General features: G+C 47.2%; 3 protein-coding genes across 4 annotated transcripts; 1 reads left to right on the forward strand and 2 right to left on the reverse strand.

Annotated features, from left to right (window-relative positions):
- Positions 1-4811: 4811 nt before the first annotated feature.
- On the reverse strand, positions 4812-5729 carry LOC124671301 (BTB/POZ and MATH domain-containing protein 1-like). Its single transcript, XM_047207692.1, has one exon. The coding sequence runs from the start codon at positions 5727-5729 to the stop codon at positions 4812-4814; it is 918 nt and encodes a 305-aa protein (XP_047063648.1).
- Positions 5730-14007: 8278 nt separating this feature from the next.
- Positions 14008-14988, forward strand: LOC124671302 (BTB/POZ and MATH domain-containing protein 2-like). Its single transcript, XM_047207693.1, has one exon. It carries the CDS (start codon positions 14008-14010, stop codon positions 14986-14988), a length of 981 nt encoding a protein of 326 aa, XP_047063649.1.
- An 808-nt stretch (positions 14989-15796) lies between these two features.
- Positions 15797-18626, reverse strand: LOC124675478. 2 transcript variants are annotated; one of them, XM_047211556.1, is made up of 6 exons: positions 17612-18626; positions 17055-17108; positions 16902-16961; positions 16742-16822; positions 16229-16289; positions 15797-16135 (listed from the first exon to the last, which is right to left on the reverse strand). In XM_047211556.1, exons 1-5 carry the CDS (start codon positions 18552-18554, stop codon positions 16237-16239), a joined length of 1191 nt encoding a protein of 396 aa, XP_047067512.1. In that variant the 5' UTR covers positions 18555-18626; the 3' UTR covers positions 15797-16135; positions 16229-16236. The 2 variants fall into 2 exon arrangements, with proteins under 2 accessions (XP_047067512.1, XP_047067511.1); XM_047211555.1 differs by having other exon boundaries at positions 15797-16289.
- Positions 18627-20841: the final 2215 nt, after the last annotated feature.

Consider the following 20841-nt stretch of genomic DNA (forward strand, 5'->3'; position numbering starts at 1 on the left):
GTCGCCAGCGGCTTGCCGGAGTCGCGGATGGACATGGCGATCGCCGCGTCGAGGTCGCCCCTCCAGGCGTCCTTGTCGTTCATGGAGCGGCGAGGAGAAGATCTGGGAGGGGGGAGGCGGCGGTGACGAGATGGTTTGTGAGCGGTGAGAACTGCAGGCCGTTTTTAAACAGCGGCAGCAGCGGGTGGTTGCACGCAATAATGTCGGCGCGGACGGCCACGCGGCCATGCACGACGAGACGCGTCCCTGCGTCGCCTGGGAAAACAGGGACGTCATTAACGTCGCTTGACCAAAGGTAGGCGACGGGGTTTTAGCCTTCCGAGCCGCTGACGGGTTGGGCCCGCCACTCCCCGCCTCGCTTTTCGTTGTGTCCGGCGTGCCCGGTGCGTCCCCTGTGGGACGGGGACGGGCTCGGGGCACCGGACACCGTATCAGGGCGCGCCGGACAAAATGGGCTTTGGGGGACGCGGCTGGAACGCATTTTTTGTCCGGCGCGCCCCAAATCCCTTTGGGGGACTCTTTGGGGGACGCGGCTGGAGATGCTCTAATCCTTTGGCCCGATAATGGAGAAGGACATGCCGCGTGTCAAGGTTATCGACGTGGATCCGGCCATCTTTGGTATGCTTCTACACTATGGGCGCGTTTGGTTGCCTGGGCGCCCCTTGGCTCGCATCGGCCCAACAAATTTTGGGCCGTTTGGTTCCCTGGACGCACTCGCGTTCTTGCATTGCACGGGTTTTAAAGCACCCATGGGACAGGTCTCGGAGGAATGACCGGTTTGACAGTTTCTCCAGGGCCAGGCCCTGGCGAGACGAAAATCGACAACGCCATTCGCGCGGGAGCTCCGCCTCGGCATGGTGGGAGAAGCCGAAATCCCAGCGGCGTAGCGCGGCAAAGGTAGGGGTAACCTCCCTCTTCGGTTACCCTCTCCATTAGCCCCCTCCCAATTTTTTCCTTCCCCCAAATTTCGCACCGACGGCGGCGGCGGCGACCCAGATCTGGCAGCGCTCATCTCCATTTGGTCTCCGGCGCCGGACCAGGGTCCTCTTCTCTAGCCGCGGCGGAGCCTGCGCACATCTGCGGCGGCTTTCAACCGTGTCCATCGTCCGCCATGACGGAGGTAAGGGGAAACTCATCTGCTGTACTGTAGTGTTAGATTCATGTTCTTGGGTTCGATAAAACTGTTTGTAATGCATAGATCTTGTTTGAGTAGACCGATCAGCTCCAGCTTGGGCATCATGCCGCAGAACTCATCATTTGCATACACGCCTGGATCCTGATGGTGCAGAAGAGAGCCGTTAGGCATGCTGCTTATCCTCGTGTGACTTACGGACCTATGTTACCACGAGATCAGGAGAGGATTGCCAACCTAAACAACATCTACAACTGCAACGACGTAGAGGCTATCCAGATGCTACAGATGAGAAGAGACCCTTTCTATGCACTTGTGAAAACGTTCAGGGATAGAGGACTGCTGACTGATAGCATCCACACCTCTGTCGAAGAACAAGTCACAATGTTTCTTCATGTCGTCGGTCATAACCAGAGGTTCAGAGTCATCCATAACACATTCAGTGATCCACGGAGACTATCTCTCGGTACTTCCAGCAGGTGATGTACGCAATTGGAGAGCTCATAGGTGAAATGATCAAGTCAGCATCAATGAACACACCAACCAAGATCAAGAACAGCTACAGGTGGTTCCCCTATTTCAGGGTGAGTACAAAATCATGTTCCTTCTACCTATCAGATGTGTGATACCTTCAGAAACATAACTGTGTGCTATATTTTTTTACAGGATTGCATTGGGACTATTGATGGTACTCATGTCACTGCAAAGGTACCGAGATCAATGTCTGCAGCATTCCACGGGAGGAAGCACTACACCAGCCAGAACATGCTAGCAGCTGTGGATTTCGATATGAGGTTCACCTACGTGCTTGCTGGGTGGGAGGGTTCAGCTCATGATGCGAGCATCCTGGTCGACAGCTTGTCAAGTCCTGATGGGTTGCAAATCTCTGACGATAAGTTCTACCTTGGAGATGCTGGATATGCATGCCGATCTGGAATTCTACCTACCTTCAGGAAAACAAGGTACCACCTCAACGAGTTCTCTGCGAAGCACCGGCCTCTGAATGCGAGAGAGTTGTTCAATCTCAGACACTCAAGCCTTAGAGTCACCATTGATAGGGCCTTTGCTTCATTGAAGAACAGGTTCAAGGTCCTTGACCAGAAACTGCTCCACACGTTTGACACTCAGGTAAAGCTGGTCCTTACTTGCTGCATTCTTCACAACTGGATTCTAGGTTGGGGCGAGGATGAGTTCTTCGAAGAGATTGTCACTTTTGATGAAGTAGAGACCGACCATGGGGTGGAAGCAGGCGACAATGATGCCTGGAAGGTGAAGAGGCAAGAGTGTCCAGACACAAAGTGGGAAGCTAGAGGCAACACCATCATCTGAGAAGAAGTGAAGAAATGAAGAAGAAGTGAAGAAGAAGAAGAACCCCTATGATCTCCTGTTTCTCGAATCCCTTTTCGATCCCCGTATGTTGAACGATCCCGTTATGATAAACTGCAATTCGTAGTAGCTAGAGATGATTTCGTGAACTGCTATGCTTCGTAAGTTTGCAACTATCATGAACTGTGATTTCTGTGTGATGGAAGGTGAGAGCATGGTAAGGCTACCCGTCGTAGAGAAGAGCTAACCTTAGACATGTCTGGATGGTACCAAATAGGCCTAATATCATCTCCATCGAGATTTGGGTTTGGCTGCAAACGAAAAGAAAGTCTTTTTTGACCCAGCCGGTGCAGCCCGATCTATCAAACAACAGATCGATTTCGGCTCGTGGCTCGTTCTGAACGGGCAAGTGTACTTGCACCGCTGCGCCAATGAGCCACGAATTAGGCTCAGGCAACCAAACGCGCCCTATATCTACACAGACTCGTTGCCACCAAGCCAAGTTCAAGGAGGGCAGTTCAACGTCTCGGTGATGCAACACTTGTTGGTTGCGGCGGATAGGTACGGGGTGGATAGGTTGATGCTGATTTGCAAGGAGCAGCTGTGCGACATGACCAATATGGATACGGTCAAAACCGTGTAAGAGCATATCAGGCCCCTTATATTTCTGCCCCGTATCTCGCAGCTTTTTCGCCCCGTATCGAAAAATTGCTAACGGAAGAGCCATTCCGTCTAGCAGACCCCGTATTTCGCTCCGTATTTTCAAAAATAAAAACCCCGGGAAGTTCAATTTCATTGATCATACTACGGATCATACATACGGATCAACGATTCTACATCCAGAATGCGCGATCCTACTCGGGGAGGTCGACTAGGTACGAGTCCGCCTCCGCCTCCGCCTCCCGCAACTCCGCCTCCTTCGCGGCGGCGATGGCCGCCGCCACCTCTTCCTCCTCCGCCCTCTTCCTCTTGGCGTCGTCCTTGAGGAACTGTCGTAGCTCCTTCAACAAGTCGGGGGCCTCCTCCTCCTCGCCGGCGAGCGGAGCTCCTCCAGCGCTGGTGCTCCCGCTGCTCCAAGCCTCCTTCGCCCAGCGGCGGCGCTCCCAGTCGGCGCGCCACTCGTCGAACTTGGGCCCGCTCATCGGCTTCATCGGCGGATCCTCGTTGTACCAGCGCCCGCCCGCCGCGAAGTCAACGAGCTTCGGCGGGACGTACGCGGCGCCGGCGTACCTGCAGGCCGCACGCCGGCTCCCGGCGGCGGATCTCTTGCATTGGCGCCGCCACGCATCCTCCACGTTGTCCGGCGAGCGGGATCGCTTCGATCCGCTCGCCGGCGAGGCGGTACTGCGGCGGCGGACGTCCATGCCGGAGATGGGGTGGAATGCGGTGCGGGGGAGCGAGTAATTTCTCGTCGGAGAAGGATGGAGGAGGCGGCGGCGCACGGCGAAGGTAGGATTGCGAGTGAGGGGTTAACCCCTCCCTCGCACCTGCGCCCAGTATAAGTACGGGGCGATGGGCCGATTTCCTGGGCCTCGTATTCCGCCGAAACGGACTGACCCGAATACGGGGCCTGCTAGACGCCCCAAATCGCGCCTGCCCCGTATCCCGCCGGAATTTTACGGGGTTGGCGGGTTATACAAGGCCTGTTAGACATGCTCTAAGCAGCTCAAGGAGGCATGTCTGGCGTTTGTGGCATCACCGCAAGTCCTAGGCGCCATTTTGGAGACCGATGGATTTAAGGAGCACTTCATGATGGATTGTCGGCCTTTGCCTTTGGAGTGGGGAGCTTCGAGTCCAGAAGGTAGACCCCGAGAAGAAGAAGTTGATCCAAGCTCAAATCTTAAAAGGATTTGGAAATGACATGTCAATTTTCTTTTGCATCACTACTGGTATAGATTTCGTATTGGAGTGATGCTATATATAAACAGAGGTATCACATGCTGTGAATTGATTAGTGAGCCTACCGTAAACTTGTAAGACAAAATTTTCCTAGGAAAATTAATACTATTAACTACCAGTAAAGAATTCACATAACGCTTAATCGACTTGGAAACCGTATGTTCTTACTTCTTGGGCGAGTATGGGGCTATGGGCTGCTAGCTTGCTAGTCTCTTTTGCCTCCTTTTTTTTCTCGGGTCGATATCGCTTTCGAAATTTTTCAGACATCAATTAAACGTGATACACGTGGACGCAAGAGCAACAAGGATGATTTGGATCGTAAGAATGATGTTAGTTGTGACCTGGACACGGACCAAAACAAATTTCTGTTGGGAGAAAAGTAAATGCTGTACGAATTAGAAAACAACTAGTAGCTCCTTAAACATGTAGAAATCCACACCAGCATGCAGCCATGTTACTTGGATGGTGGTACAAACTTATCACATGCAACCTTGAGCCGATTGCAGCCGTGCTGATCTGCTAACGCGGACAGGGTTGTGACGGTCTCCTGGTCGATCCTTTTGCGTAACTCGTCTTCACATATTATCTTCAACCTGTCTAGCTTGTAACTGCTCGCTGCAGCCAGTAAATCCTGCATTGTCGCGGTACCGTAGCCTCCTTCATCTTCGCAATCCGGGAGGGAGTCCGTGTAGATATAGTGCAGCATCATCTCGAAGATGGCAGGCTCCATGTTGAGAACTTCCACGCGCAGCATATCCTTCTCCGCCTTGGGCCCAAAAAACTGCTCACCAAAGACCGACGATCGGGCGGCCAGGAGAGATTTGTGCGCAGCGAACTCATGGCCAGCCACACCGAACACGACGTCGGTACCTCTCCCGTCCCGGAGAATCTGCTCAAAGTGGTAGGGAAGCTCCAGCGGCGACGACTCCAGACTGACGGTGAGTACGCACAGTATCGTGAAGCATCCGTCGCCGCAGCGCGACAGCGATTCGAGCCTGGACTTGTCGACGAATTCAGGGAAACCCCAGCATCTGTATTCTGGATTCCTGAAGAAGCGCTTCCTCACATCGAAGCTGGCAACCTGTGCCTTGGTCTTGTTCTCCAGCATGCTCATCGTGAACTTGGCGCCCACATCTTTATTTTCTTTGCCGAGAAACCACACGAACACTGAGGCCTTGCCGGCACAATCCTTCTCGTCTATTCCTCCAGGGTAGAACCGGATCTCCCAGTCGTAGCCACCAACTGAGAAGACGCGGGAGCTAACATAATCGCCGGCGTTCACGCCCTTTAACTGCAGGTAGTTTATCACCTCAAGACTGAGCGTCGCCGTGCTCTCTTTCAAGCATCTTGACGAGGTCGAGATTTTATCCATGGCGAACGTAAACAATGACGGATAAAGGGAAAACTCGATTTCCACGAAGGCGTCTTAATAATACATATCTTAGAAAGAAGGACAACTTATATTGCCAAAGCAAATCGTGCAAGTAATCATGGACTCCTGCGTACGTACGCCCCGAGGATACCGATCATAGCCGTGCGGAACCGTACTAGTAGGAAAAACGTACTGTAGGTCCCGTTGTTGGGGTTTTTATTTCGATAAAGGGAATATATTAATATTAAAAGATATCAATTACACCCAGCCTCTGCAATAACGCACCACCCTAATGGCACTACGGATGCACACAGTAAAAAAAAAACTAAGAAACAAAAGTCCCGCTACAGTATCTTGGGCCTAACAACAGCAATACATCCACAGCCAAGACAACACCTAAAATACAGAATCTCCAAAAACGACGCCTTCAAGAAGGGAACAGTGCTCTAACACCGTCGTCGCCCGATCAAAGATCTTAGGTTTTCACCCTGAAGATAGCCCTGCTCTCAAAACAATGCCTCAAACAAGGTCATTGCCGGACCTTGGGTTTTCACCCTGAAAGGTAGGACTCTGAACTTCACCTGTGTTGTCACCCCCACTTTCATACCGCAGCTGTGAAGCCCCGAACACCAAGCCAGTTCCATCTCACCACCAAGATCCGACCACCATTGCTCTTCCACCAATCTTGACTTTCATGACCTTCTCCGCCAGCACCATGGAAAGAAAACAAGCTCCATGATATTAACAGCCAGCAGAGCTTCAAGCGCTCCTCTCGAAACCAAACGGTCAGATAAAAAACATGGGTGCGCGACCGAAAACAGCCAATCCAGCAATCTTCAGGCATTGATCGCACAATGAATTTCGCCGGCAGGGCCTTCCGGAACACGACAATCCAGCAAACTCGGTGAGAAGAAGCATCCGAACGATCTTCACTTGGCGCAAGAGAAACCCTAGGACTGCAACCATTATAAGGAAGAGCAGCAGGCCCCCTCGCCGCCGCCCGCGGTCGACCTCATCGGCGGAAGAGGAGGCCGCCACCGACCACAAACCCATCGCCGAGTCGTCCGCCGCCACCCCCAAAACTGGCGTGAGCCGCCGGAAGGAGGGGGGCAGAGGACCGACCACCACCAGGCACGACCACGTCAACGAAGAAGCCGGATCCGCAGCCTTCGGAGTCACCCCCGCCGCCGGCCGCATCGCCGAAGCCTCACCCGGCCACCGCAACCCTTGCCAAGGCAGCCGGCGCGACGCGCCGCAGAAACAGCCGCCCGAGGCCGCCGCCCCGGATCCCACCCTGGATCCCACCACGCTGGCCACCGACCAGCCCCGCCGCCAGCCGATGTCCCCGCCGCAGATCCAGCACCACCTCCACGCGTGCGACGCGAGAGGGAGACCTGCCGCCACCGAGAGCTTCACGAGCTTTGCCCGCACGCGCACGCCGGCGGCAGCAGGGAGGAGGGAGATCGGAGGAGGGGGAGGCGGTGGCGGCGGCACTAGGGTTCCGCCCGAGTCGCCCAGTGCGGGAGGCGACGCGGGAGTATGCTGGTATATAAAAAAGAATTTCATTGTTGTTTTGTGTGTCGGAAAGTATTACATGCCATATTCAGTTACCGAGCATCTCAAACTGAGCATGTAAACACGCGAACTGAAAGCACCGAGTTCAGTTCACCGAACTCGTGTTTACGAGCCGAAATAACAATCAATCATAATTAATCAAATAATAGTTTTCAGAACACAATAGTCATTCAAATTATTACAACAGATAATAATAATAAAAAATAAACAAATGTCTCAACAATGATTTATCTCACACATAAATGAATGGAATGGTAGTATCATTGGCGACGGCCGTGTCGCTTCCAGTGGTGCATTTTGAGATCATAAACGAGCTACATGGGTAGTGGCATTCTCAATCTTCCGATGCGTTTCAAAGAAAGCTTCAATGCGATCGGGATTCCGTTGGAGTTGACTCGGGTGCCAACGTTGTCATAGAAGCAGGCAAGCTTAACCCTCTTTCATCATCGATGATTATGTTGTGAAAAATCACACAACATCTCATGATGTTCACAAGGGATTTTTCGTCCCAAAACCGAGCTGGACCCCGAACAACGGCAAACATTGCTTGCAAAACACGGAAAGCTCTCTCAATGTCCTTGCAAGCAGCTTCTTGAGCCTTGGCAAACTCAGCTTCAGCTTCTTAAGCCTTGGCAAACTCAGCTTCTATCTTATCTCTGATCCTTCACAGACTTCACTTCACAGCTTATATCTTATCTCTTGATCCTAGATAGTACCCCACTGTATATTCATTATTCATAACTATGTAATTGCAAGTGGGTGCTTCCCTATTTACTAGTTTCGCAAATAAAGGGGATCTTTGCAGCACGGTGATGTCATTGAGTGTTCCCGGCAAACAAAAAGAAACAATGTCAAATCCACAAATCTTGTTATGCGACGGCCTCAAGTACAATGATGGCATCTTTGCTCTTCCCACTATATTGTCTATGTCATGCCCGAGAACAACTCTTCCATGTCTAACGCATACAATAAAACCCTACCAAGCATTCTAGGCCAGCCTCTTTTCTCATTTATCTTCATCAATTTTTTTGTGTCATCTTCATTGGAAGCTCGAAGATATGTTGGCCCAAACAAGTTGATAATCATGCGAGCAAACCAACGCACAGACTACGTGGTTGTATCTTCACCAATTCGAAGATACTCATCGGTGCAATTCACAGGGATGCCATACGCAATCACCCTCATGGCAGCCGAGATTTTTCGATAGGGGCTGAAACCCATCACGCCTTCAGCATTTCTACGTTGCTTGAAGTAATTTGAGTTTGCTTCGGATGCCTTCACGATTGTGATGAACAAACTACGACGCATGTGATGCCTCATACGGAATAGATGTGGCGGATAGGTAGCTACCTTGGCGAAGTAGTCATCCATCAGTTGCTCGTGGCCGAGGAGGCGATTCTGTTGGATGTGGTTCCGGGCAATCACCGAGCCGCGCGTCCGATACAGTAGCTTCGCGCGGTCCTCCAGCTCCTTGATGGAGAGAAGGAGGATGGTGACCTCCAAGTCGTCGTCATGGAGCAGCTTGTCGAGTTCGCAATCGTCCGAGCTTGACGAATTGGACAGATCGACATCACTGATCTCGTCAGCCGAGCTCATCCTCGATTCGGACGACGCGGCGGCGGCAGAATCCAGAGCTGAGCGAGGAACCGCGGGTGGGATGTGGGGCAACCTACGCTAGCTCCGCTTCGCCGAGCTCCGCCGAATCTGGCGGTGGTGGCTGCGGAGTGCGCTTGCGGCACGCGGGAGGAGCGAGAGACTGAGCGGTTGCTTGAGGTGAAAAAATCACAGTGCCCTAGATATGGATCCACACGTTCGGTTCACTCGTTCGACCCCTACAAATATAGGCTAAATTGGGTTTTCTGTCTCGAATCTTTTTTCGGGTTTGGCTTTCGTTTTTTGGCCCAAACCCGTAAACTAGTAGTTATTCTTTGATTTTAGGGCTTTTACGGGTTCTGTTAGAGATGCTCTTAGACTGAAACTGAATGGAATTATTCTTTGGGTGAGTATGTGGCTAAAACCATAGGTAGGAAGGATTTCAAACAAACAAGTTGATTGGGAACTGCTTTGCCTACTACCAGTGTGTCATCAACATATTGTATTATAGTGTAGTCTCGGAAGGCATGGAAATGTATGGGCAAGGACAGATTCCCTTGCTGCAATTCTTTATTAAGAATTGATTGTAGTAATCCAGCTGCCAAAACAAATAGTAATGGTGATAGTTGATCACCTTGTCTCACTACTCTTTTACAATAAAATTTCTTTCCTTGTACTCCATTTAGAAGTACAGCAGAGGAACTAGAAGCAAGAATCATTTCTATCCATTTTACCCATTTTTATCCAAAAACTTTAGCTTCGAGGATATCTATAAGTGCAAAGTGCTCAATTTTATCGAATGTGTTCTAAAAATCCAATTTCAATACTAAGATTTCTTCTTTGAATTTATGAAAATGGTATAAATGTTCGAGGTTTTTTGCAGCTATTTTTTTTCTTACAACCTAAGATTCACTGCAGCATTCTTTTTACTGGGTAAACAGTAGAGAAGGCCTCTACGATATTCACTAATGTGTTAAATATGTTGTTTGAAAAAAAAATCCTTCTGTTTCTACTGAAATTATGGTTTTCTTCATAAGCAAGAATAAGCTAATGATACTGGTTATATGATTGACTTAAATACCAAGAGGAACACCGTATATCATTGTAATGTTATAGAAAAATCGTATACCATGATTTCTTCTGATTCTTGATAGACTTCACAGCTAGGAAAGATAATAGATGATGCAACCATAGTTACTCATCTACTCCTTCTCTCCTGACCTCCTTAGGCTCCTCTTATGATGTCATTAGAAGAGATGTCATACATCCCACTCGCTACCGTACTTTTTATCGGGGCATCGATTTGTCATGTGGTTGTGTCCTTTCTTCTTAGGTATGGTGTCGGTTCTTGCGTGCATCATTGTTTATATCATGTATTTGTCTTCACTCTTGTCCTATGTGATTTGGTTTTACGTGCAATACTAGGACAATATGTATTAGACCATGATAGCTGGGTTTTTTGCTACCCCTGTTTTGTTAGTTGTCTTCTATATTATGATTCGTTGTATGTTGGGTATGGTTTATTTTTATGTGAATTGTGTTATGTTTCTCCATATCTTTATTTACCACAGTATGTTATTGTGCATTATTAAGACATTCATTTGTTGGGTGTTGCTGCAGGGCAATGTTGCTTTCCATGTTGTTCCTACCTGTGTGAGTTGATCTTGAGATTGTTGTCCCTGCAAACCTGTAATGGTAGTTATCATGCAATGTATTGGCTGCTAGTTGTCAGAACATGAGAAGGTGGAGTTTTATTCACTACCCCTAAAAATCATGCGCAACCACCTATGCACATAGTTCTCTCTAGCTGATTAGAAATAATACCAGTTGAAAACTAGCCGTTAGAAATAATACCGGTTGGAAAACTAGCCGTTGAAAATAATACCGTTGGAAAACTATCCTCTGAAATATAGTCATCCGAATTATGACGGTTCCAAAATTAACCGTTTACAAAGTTAGTTATGAAATATTGTTTAAATATATGTAAATGTGATATAGGGGAGATGATATAGGGGAGCTGCTGGAAGTGGACAATATGTAGGGAGGAAATCTATTGAGAGGTGTTCCCTACATGGAGATGTAGGGAGGAAAATTTGGGGGTCCTGCTGGACTTGCTCTGAGGGAGAGAGTTACTATGTGGCCGAGAAAACTCGTAAGGAGATAAGGGGCAAAAGTGCGAGCGGCGCGGTTCCTATAGGGCGCGATGCCATTTCACTAATCCTAATGCACCGCCGCACACGGAGCAAACAATACGGCGCCTCCCCATAAATTTTCCCATTTTTTATCCTTGGCGTAGCGACGTTCTCTTTCGAACTAATCTGACTCCATTAGCCCAAAGACATGTAGGAGAGTGAGATCCGGATAAAATAAAGAATTGATAACAATAATAAATAAGAGAGAGATTAGATGGCTAGCAATGGCTGCTTCCTTTGGATCCTCTAGTCGTCGAGTCTACTCGATCCATCCTTTTTATTCTACACGAAGCACGGCCGAGTCCAGCATGAACTTGACATCATCGTTCTGGGTGGATTGGAGCGGGAACCACGGCGCGGTCGAAAACTCCCATTCTGGCAGTTCAATCGGCCTGTCATGGGGATGGTGTTGGCCTTAAATCCTGCCCCTGATGCCATCCTGGCCGCTGTTGACAATGATTGATTAGAGATCGCGCCCGGATAATGAAATCTAGTCCTTGCAAATTTTCACATACGGCGCCAATGACGAGGGGTAACCTCGGCAATGCCCATAGAGTATAGATCTGAGTTTTGGGAAGAAGGCGACGTGGGAGAATTCGGGAGCGAGATTAGCAAACATAGAGTTTACCGAGGTTCACGATCTCTTGGTGGAGGATCGTTACATCCTACTAGCAATCCGGTATATGATCATAATTGTGCTATAAGGGAGCCTCCGTAGGCAGAGTTGTGTCTTTCTAATCTAATCTAACTTGTCTAAGGGGTACTCCTGCTTGGCTTTATATATGTAACTATGTTAGAGTTTACAAGGGTTATTCTAGAGTCATTTTTCTTGTACTCCAAATTTTTCTGATATGCGGATCCAGTTTGTCAAGCTAGCTGTGTTGGGCCATCTTCATAATGAGCCAACCAAGTATAGTAATGGTGGAGTGGGTACCCTAAATGGTATGTCCATGTCAATCGTAAAACTGATTGTTGAGTTAAACAACTTGATCTTGCTATTAGCGCTCCAGGATCCAGTTTCAATGAGAAGGAGATCAGTGGGCAATGATGGAAAAATAATAATGTAAAAGAAGCCTAAAAAGAACATGTAGGTCATTTGTTTCGTTATTCAGATGTCCTACATCCACACCTGATTTGCTTTGTTATTTAGGCCGTTTCTCTTGCTATGCAACTTCATATATACCTAAATATATTTTCTCTATCGCTATCACCTAAGATAACCCCTTGTGTTAAGATGGTCGTGTATGCAATGTTTCATTTATATTGCATTTGGCAACGGGTTGATATCATGTATTACGGAATTATGTGTAAACCGTTTATTGCTGATTGTATTATGAAACCATGCTTTCTTAATTTAAGTTTTTCACAACATGTTTTCTACCTAGTTAGTAACAATCCAGTGGTCCTTTAAAATATAATTTTACTGTGCCGCATTAAGGATAAGTACACAATTAGTATATAGTTTCTCGACTCCGCCAAAAAAAAAATATATAGTTCCTCGAAATAGGCTTTCGCCGCGCTACATTAATATAGCAACCACACGGTACAACAGCTGGAGCATCAGCACAATCACGCCCAAAAGAAAAAAACTCAAATGAAATAAAAGACAAAGAAAGTTGGTCAGATCGATGAAAACAAAGTTGTCCCGCAGCTGTTGCACCCTCCGATGAATTCTCACCACGCTGCAAGCACTCTGATACGCCAGGTAACAAGCAGCACCTTCAAGAAGGAATGCAACGACGATGACGTTGTTGCCCCGACTGGTCCTAGGGTTTCCCCCGGTAAGCGCAAGGACAAGGGAGGAGGGATTCACCCAAAGCTCTTCAAGAAAGAAGGGTGGCGTCCGTGGGTGACACCGTGTCGGTGTCAGCCAGACCGATGGTGGTACCCACCTAGACATGACGTCAAGGGGAACACCGGGCCCTCTTGGCTTGGCCGAGCTCAGACCTACCTATCCCATGTTCGTGAAGCCCCCGTCTGGATGATGCAGGACACGCGCCTCCACCCCAGCTAACCACCACTCTGGCCACCTCTCCGCCCACTGAAAGCAGCCTAGATGTGCCCGGGCCTGGCCTTCCTAGTCCAGATGGGCCCCAAAGGCCCCGGATCTGGGTCGGGAGAGCGCCGCCCAGCCACCAACCAGCAGTGCGCGCCATCCAGCTTGCCGCCCAACGCTGCGCTGCCCAAAGACCCGCGCCGCTGCCGGAAATCATCAGCGACCGAGGAGCACCGCCGCTGGAAGGGAAGACCCGCTCAGCTGCCGCCGGCACCGCGCGGGCTTTGCCCGGCGGCCTGCGCTGACGGCGGTGGCTGGGGGAGGACGAAGAAGAATTGGTTCGGGCGCTAGGATAAGTTGCCCTCCCCTCGCCCGAGGGGAGCGAGGCCACCGTTTTTCCCCGTAGCCCACCTCTAGTTGTCTACAATATCTGGTTCACATGGAAACAAATTCTCAAGCCATCGAGTAAATCTACATGCATCACAATGTGTGCTTCCTATCCATCACCATACAAGTGATTCATGTGTTGGCGACTTTATCTAGTATGTAATGCTTGAAGCATGCGTTCAAACACATGAAAGGAGGGCTGGTTATTAGTAGCACAAAGATGGAAGCAATGGGTAGCGCCAAGAACAAGTACTGGCGTGATTTAGGGAGCAGTTAGAAACATATCGCAATCAGCGAAAATATCTCCATGCATACTAACCGTGGAGCCAGGACCCGCGTTTTACTCGCCCATCTCCAAGCTCCATACAGACAGGAATCTAACGGCGCGGGAGTAGTGACCTACAGTTTTGTCTCGCTACGGGGTCCTTGACTTGCAGGATCTGATCTTCCTATATATCCAATCTCTATTCCCCTAAAATAAGATAGGACGCATACGCCTGGATACTCTGTTGGAGATTCCTCGTTTACCTTAGCCATGGCAGGGGACCGCGTGCCCGAGATCATGTCGTTCAGATGCTCCACGGAGAGCACCGCGACTCTCAGTCTCGAGGTAAGCAATTACCTGCGGATTAAGGACATGGGCGTCCGCGAGTCTGTGAGCTCGCCCGTCTTCAAACTCGGCGGCTACGATTGGGAGATCAAGTTCTTCCCAGGCGGCCGACACGATGAAGACGATGGTTACGCCTCCTGCTACCTGTGGTGTCTCAGCCAAGGCGATCATGATCATGATGTGAGCGTCGGCTTGGCGCTGAGCATGCTACATAAAAAGAGCCAGGAACCGGTTGTCAGTTTCGTCGTGTCCAATCGTGTCTTCTCTTCGGGGAAATACGGTTACTTCATCTGGGGCCTCCACAAATTCGTCGACAAGGCAAAGCTGGAATCGCTGTCACAAGAGGGGGACGGCGGCTGCTTCACCATACTGTGCGTCCTCACCGTTACCAATGAGTCGCCGCAACCGCCGATGGATCTGCCAGGCGACCTAGAGGGCATGCTCAGGGGCGAGAGAGGCATGGATGTCACCTTCAAGGTAGGCGGCCAGGAGTATCGTGCACACAGGTTCGTCCTGGCTGCGCGGTCGCCAGTCTTCAGTGCGATGCTATTTGGACCGATGGCGGAGAAGGATATGCGATGCCTGGACATCGCTGACATGCATCCCCTTATCTTCAAGAAGATGCTTCACTATATCTATACGGGCTCGCTGCCAAAATGTGGAGCCTACAGTGCAGCTGAGATGCAGCATCTACTGGTTGCAGCAGATAGGTACGGGCTGGAGACGCTGAAGCTAGGATGCGAAGATGAGTTGTGCGAAAAGTTGGATGCCAAGACCATAACAACCTCAATGAAGTTGGCTGATCAACACGGCTGCAAACGACTCAAGGATGCATGTCTCGAGTTTGTATCCAAAGGGCGCCGTCGACTGCGCCCAAGGGTCGATCGTCTAAACACCTCTTACTAGCTAGCTACTCTGCGACCAAAAGTCGCTATTGATATGAAGGCTAGGAGCCAAGAGTGGGTTTTGTAGTAGTGCAAAAGGATCCGTTAAATATCAACTTTACTTTCTTTTGTAGATATAAGTTACTTTTAGTTTCTACGTACCATGCAAAATAGAACGATGTTTTGCGCCAAAAACGTGTGGCAGTTTAGATTTATTAAACCTTGAAACTCAAAATATCTGCCTTCTGAAATTTGCATATCTACATTTGTCAAACCTACCATTGGTCATTTGGCTCTTGCAAGAAAATGTCGACCCTACTCGCAACTCGCAACCTCCCCTTTGAGGGGAAATCATTCAAGAGCAATTCCCCGAACTGCGGCACATCACCTTTTTGCTCACCTCCAATGGCCAAACCACTTACTTAAGGATAGTGTTAGACATGTGGTTACTTCCCAAACCCTAGCTTCTGATTTTCCAAACAACTTCTCTCACACCACAAGGCCACAAGCTGTTGTTTTATTCACAAGTGGGGATATTTAAAATTCGGCACAGGTTTAGTTTGGGATAAGGTTGGTCTAGAGATATGCAAACATAACGCTGGTCACGTACATGTCTTGCTGTATGGGTAATCAGCGTCCTAGAACGACAAGGAACTGATGACACAACTGCTTGAGCCAGTTTCATTAATCCATCCAGGCCAACAAGGCAGACAGGCATTTAATTTTCTGAATTCCCTGTTGCTTAAGGAAGGAAAGGAGCTTCAACAAAAAAATTAAAAGCAAAGGAAGGAAGAAGATCAGTAGAACCTACCAGTTGCCGTAGTTTAGAATTAAGCAAATGTTTTTCAATAGATCAATTATAGAACCGCTGCTAATGATGCACATCTACATTTCAGTAGGATCCACTTCACATCAAGACGCTTGTAAATGTTTATCATTCTCCTAGAAAGCTAAATATGTAAGAAAAAGAAAATACAATTCTCTCATTTCTATAGGCACTAACCGCTAGTTATACTCTTTCCTGTGGTTTTGTATCTCTTTCGAACTTTCGCCGAAATATAGTCATAAAAGAAAAGTAAAACTCAATGATGCTAGTCTGCTCTAACATTCGACCATTCAGAGAAAGACTACAGTTGTTTTGAGATTTTTGTAGGCTGGGCTGAAACATTCTACAGCATGAGGCAAATGAATTAGCTCGGAATAGCTGTTAAGCGCATCAACCAGAAGCGCCAAACAAAAGGATTTATGTTGCCATTGTCAACCTCAGCTTTCATTTGCTGTCAACCTTCATTTCATCGTCCTCCTCCACAGATTGAACGCCATCTGAGATGCAAATAGCAAGATCGCATCAGTTTGTTACCCTTGTGAATGAAAAAGAGGCCATTAGATATTCCGAACACAGTAAACTAGCTAGGGGCACATGAGTTGCACTCTGTAGTTGGTGTAGTTCCTAAGAAAGTTACTGACGCTAGCTGGTCTAATTTATGCATGGCAGACGACAAATATATTTATATGTACATATAACCGATGTAATTCTGCATAGACATTATCAAGGGAGTGTACAGCACAAAAAGAGTTCAAAATTTTCAAAAAAGATGAAGCCTTCTTGTTGACACAAATTTAGGTTCGTTCAACCAAACAAGTACAATCATTCAGTTCCACTTTTACCTTATCTACACATATTTCGCTGATCAAAATACTCTGATGTCAGGATTCAGAAATCATCGAAGCTATGATTAGAAAGACTAATCAGAAACGTCCAGGGTTGGTTTTACCTGAGGCTCCTGTCATTGAGCCATGAACTTCTTTCAGAACATTAGCCTCTGTCTTTGGTCGCTCAGACTGTTCGGCGTTGTCTAAATTTTTACACCCATAGAATTAGCTCAGAATAGCTGGTAATCGCATCAACCAGAAGCACAAAAAGACATATATTACCTGATGGTTCCTTACAAATATGTTGCTTGCTACTAGCAGCATTTGACTGGTCTTTGGAGCCTAAGAAAATACCACCATTGCTTATTCAGTTTTAATATTAGAAGTCATTTTTTCATCAAGGGCATGGGTGAACATATAGACCTAAAGTGATACCTGAAGTTATCTCGATCCGATAAGGGGCAGCTGGATCAACGCTCTGAATTTGGCCTGCCAAGAAAATCCAACTGAAATGAACTGCACCTTACCAGCTACACTAGCAATAGGGCCACACTAAGCTGCTGTGAATATTGAGATAGCAGATATGCCTTGCATAGATCGGTAAGTAAAACAACGTTTTTAGAGAAACAGAGAGAAAAATTGACATATTAGTTGGCTCTCTTCCATATTTTGTTTCAATTTAAAATGCAGTCTTCGTAAATGAATGAAAATAAGATTAATCTGGGGCTTCCTTTACAACTACTCAACAAAAAAAGTGTTTGGTTATTTAGCTTTCACTACTGATAAAGAAAGTTTGGAGCATTAACATATACATATAATTAAAGTTAATAAGATAGAAACATCAGATAGTACATGAAGTTTCTTGAGACCCATGTAGAATAGACAGGGTTGACAAGTTTCTGAACTTGCCCTGGTAAGTAAAAACTATAACTTCAGGCCAATGTGGTTGCTGATCGGAATCTCAGCAGGATATATAATCCAAGAAAGTGTACCTGATGACTCATCGCTTCCATCTGAAGATTCATAATCGCTGCTAACCTCAGGGAGAGAATTTTCTTCAACTGGCACATTTTGATTATCCACTTGCGTGCATGATATTAAAACAGGTTGAGCAGATTTAACTGGCACCGCGGTAACTGATGGTTCTAGACACGCAGATTCAGCATTCCCAGATTTAACAGAGATAGGTGTTGCTGCAAGAACTCCAGAACCAATGTATGGTCTTGGAATGGGAGGGATGATGTGCTTAGCATTAGATTTCTCCACAGGTCTCCTCATCTGAAGAGGTTTTGCAATTGTAACATCCTCCAAGCGGACGGGCAAGGGAGTAGGCGCTTGCCTGTGGATTGCAGATGGTTTCTTTTGAACTTGACTTAGCCGGAGCATGGGGAGCTCAGGGGCAAGATCATCCTTCGGGGTAATTGGGAGTAGGTTATATGCATCTGGGATACAACCTCTGAGCACATGGTTGTCCTTCACTTTAACCGTAATAAGAGAAAATCCAGGAGATTGCTTGGTCATCTTGCCTACAAAATGCTTGCCAAGAATAACATCCTTGCCTGAATTACCTTGCACATGAGCAGTGCCATAACTGAAGGCTTGATTTTCCTGAGTCTTAACTGTATTATTACCAGAATCTCTAGGTCGAGTGGAGCTATCACCATGGATGGGCTGTGCAGGAAGCACATAAACTGTATGCATTCTAGTGTCAGCAGTAGCACCTGATGTATGGGTCATATGCACCCCATCCTGGCGGATATTCGAGTTATACAGAGTGCTGCGAAGAGGTGGAATGCTCTGAATGGGCTGTGCCATCTGTGGTTGTTGATATGTAGAATACTCATATTTCCTTGGGCGACCACGCTTACGCTTTGCACCAGAGCTTGCTGTCAGTGGTTCACCAGGTCCAACAGGTTTATTCCCTTCTGATGTCATCTTTACAGGTTAGCTTTCAACCTTTGCAGCTGCACCCAAGAATGCTTAGAATACCCTGTCGATTTGAATTTACCTTCAATTAGTACAGTGGCTTTCTTTTAAGGTAAGAACTGCTACTGTCATAAAGAAGTGAATTCAAAATGGCTACTGTTTGCAATCAATGATTTAAACTCCATCTTAACAATACAAGTGTTCAAGCCAGTCAAATCTAATGCTGCCACAAACTTGGGAGCCATTTTTCCACAAGAATAAACTGGACGTGTCACACATTACAACCAAAGAAAACATAACCACTCTCCTGGTTTGAAATGTGCAACACCTCTTACTGACACAAACAGGCATGTATAAACGAAGTGGCTTAAATTTTATTAGATTACTAATTTGCACGCTGAGCTCCTTTAAGGCGCAGAAAATGCTTGATGTTGACATGTGATTTGCAAATTGTTATCAAAATCCCATCCGACACACATTAACACCTCAGAAAAATCGAAGCAGTATCCAAACAAGAGGAGGTGGAAATCTCTCTCTCTCTCTCTCTCTCTTTTTGCTGGTCCGGATCAATCCAAAATCTCATCCTACCTCGATCATATCGTATCGCCGGGCCCAAAACATCATCAGGCAGGCAGAGTAATAACTACAGATTGAAACATCTAAAAAACAAGCCAATCTGAGATTCAATGAACCGATCGGGGATAACCCGTATGAGAAAAGGGGAGCAAAGCAGACACCGTCGAGCCATAGATACATGCGTAGGTTTGTACAGATGGAGCACGCGGTTACCTCGAAGTATTATATCCTCCGTACGAGCGCCGTCGCCTCGATCGCGCCCGCGGATATGAGAAGAGGAGGAAAATCGTGGATGCGGCGGCCGGAGGAGCGAGGGGCGCTAGGGTTCTTCTCGCCGGGGGCGAACGGAATGGCGGGGGATCGGTGGAGGAGGAGGAGGACGACGATGTGGCTGGATGGGAAACGGCCGCAGCCTCGCCTCGCCGCACCATACAAATCGTGGCTACGGAGGCGGGGCACGCAGGCGCCGCTTGGTCCACTTGCTGCTCTGTACGGCCTGCCAACTTGGATAAATACTGCATGGGCCGACAATTCTATTCGGGCTGATCCACGCAAAACTTTGAGCCCGTGGGCTGACCTGCAAGAGATGTAACTGATCCTTTAACTCTCTCATATAAAAAAATTGATGAATTCTAAGAAAAGAAAAAAAAATTGATGATAGTTCTCAACAACAACAAAATTGATGATCTCGTTTCAGAAGAAATGAATATACTCGTAATGATTTCCTCTATCGAGATATTTCCGCCTCGGTTGTCCATCCACGTAGGCACAACTCATCCATGCCATAGAAGGAAGCTACTAAAATAATAAGGATGATATCCATATATAGGGATGGAGCTTTTGACAAGAAACATAACATGGTTAGGTGCTTCAATGGGCCAAAGGAGGGAGAAAGGCCAGGGATTCCATCAAGAAGGTAGTTGAGATATTTTCGTTCAGGTGATTTTGATGTTTTTTTTAATTGTGGTGATGTTGCATCATTTATGTTTTCGGCATTGAAGTGTGAAGTTTCCTAATGTTGCATCATCACATTGCGATCAACTATTTGCGGAGATTTCAAAAGGTTCTCTAAGAGTTGGTCCTCCAAATTTGTGTAAGAGCATCTCTAAATCTATTTTAGAGGATATCATGGATGCAACTTTTTCACGTCCTCTAGAACCGCATCCTCTAGAACTTACATGTCATATTTCTCATAGTAATATTTGTGTAAAATATACTTCCACACTAATTTTCCATCTATATAATTCAGATCTTTCACCACAAAACATCTCATAGAATAACAATATTTCAAACGCCAAATTTAAAATATTCATACTCAAATTAAACATAATTTATTGTCCAAATGCATGATCAGAAATAGAACAACTCCATGAACAATCATAGAATGTACACGAGAAACACATGCGATCAAATCACATTTCTCACAATATCATGCACATGTCCACCACCACTTGTCGAACCTCATCCTCCTATGTTCGCGGTACACCATGTCATCTTTGATGCAAGATATTTGCTCTCAAAATCTCCCAATATAATATGCTCTCACCTTCTCATTATTCCATTTGAATCCATCATCATGTGATAGTTATCCATGTCCAAAATATCTTAGCTCATTTGGTTCTACTAGAAAAGAGGGCTACACTCCTCAAAGTTTGGCCTTGTGCTTCTCTGTCTCCAACATGTTCTCTTCATTCTCTTTTCCTTGTTGCCACCTTGACAA

This window comes from Lolium rigidum, chromosome 7 (genome assembly GCF_022539505.1).
Source record: "Lolium rigidum isolate FL_2022 chromosome 7, APGP_CSIRO_Lrig_0.1, whole genome shotgun sequence".
Lineage (NCBI taxonomy): Eukaryota > Viridiplantae > Streptophyta > Magnoliopsida > Poales > Poaceae > Lolium > Lolium rigidum.

What these genes read in the sequence shown, in the direction of transcription:
- LOC124671302 (XM_047207693.1), top strand. Translation starts at nt 14,008, where the DNA reads ATGGCAGGGGACCGCGTGCCCGAGATCATGTCGTTCAGATGCTCCACG.
- LOC124675478 (XM_047211556.1), bottom strand. Translation starts at nt 18,554, where the DNA reads ATGACATCAGAAGGGAATAAACCTGTTGGACCTGGTGAACCACTGACA. An exon ending in TCGGATCGAGATAACTTCAG is followed by an intron (nt 16,962 to 17,054) that starts GTATCACTTTAG and finishes GTATTTTCTTAG; the next exon opens with GCTCCAAAGACCAGTCAAAT. An exon ending in TATTTGTAAGGAACCATCAG is followed by an intron (nt 16,823 to 16,901) that starts GTAATATATGTC and finishes GTAAAAATTTAG; the next exon opens with ACAACGCCGAACAGTCTGAG.
- LOC124671301 (XM_047207692.1), bottom strand. Translation starts at nt 5,729, where the DNA reads ATGGATAAAATCTCGACCTCGTCAAGATGCTTGAAAGAGAGCACGGCG.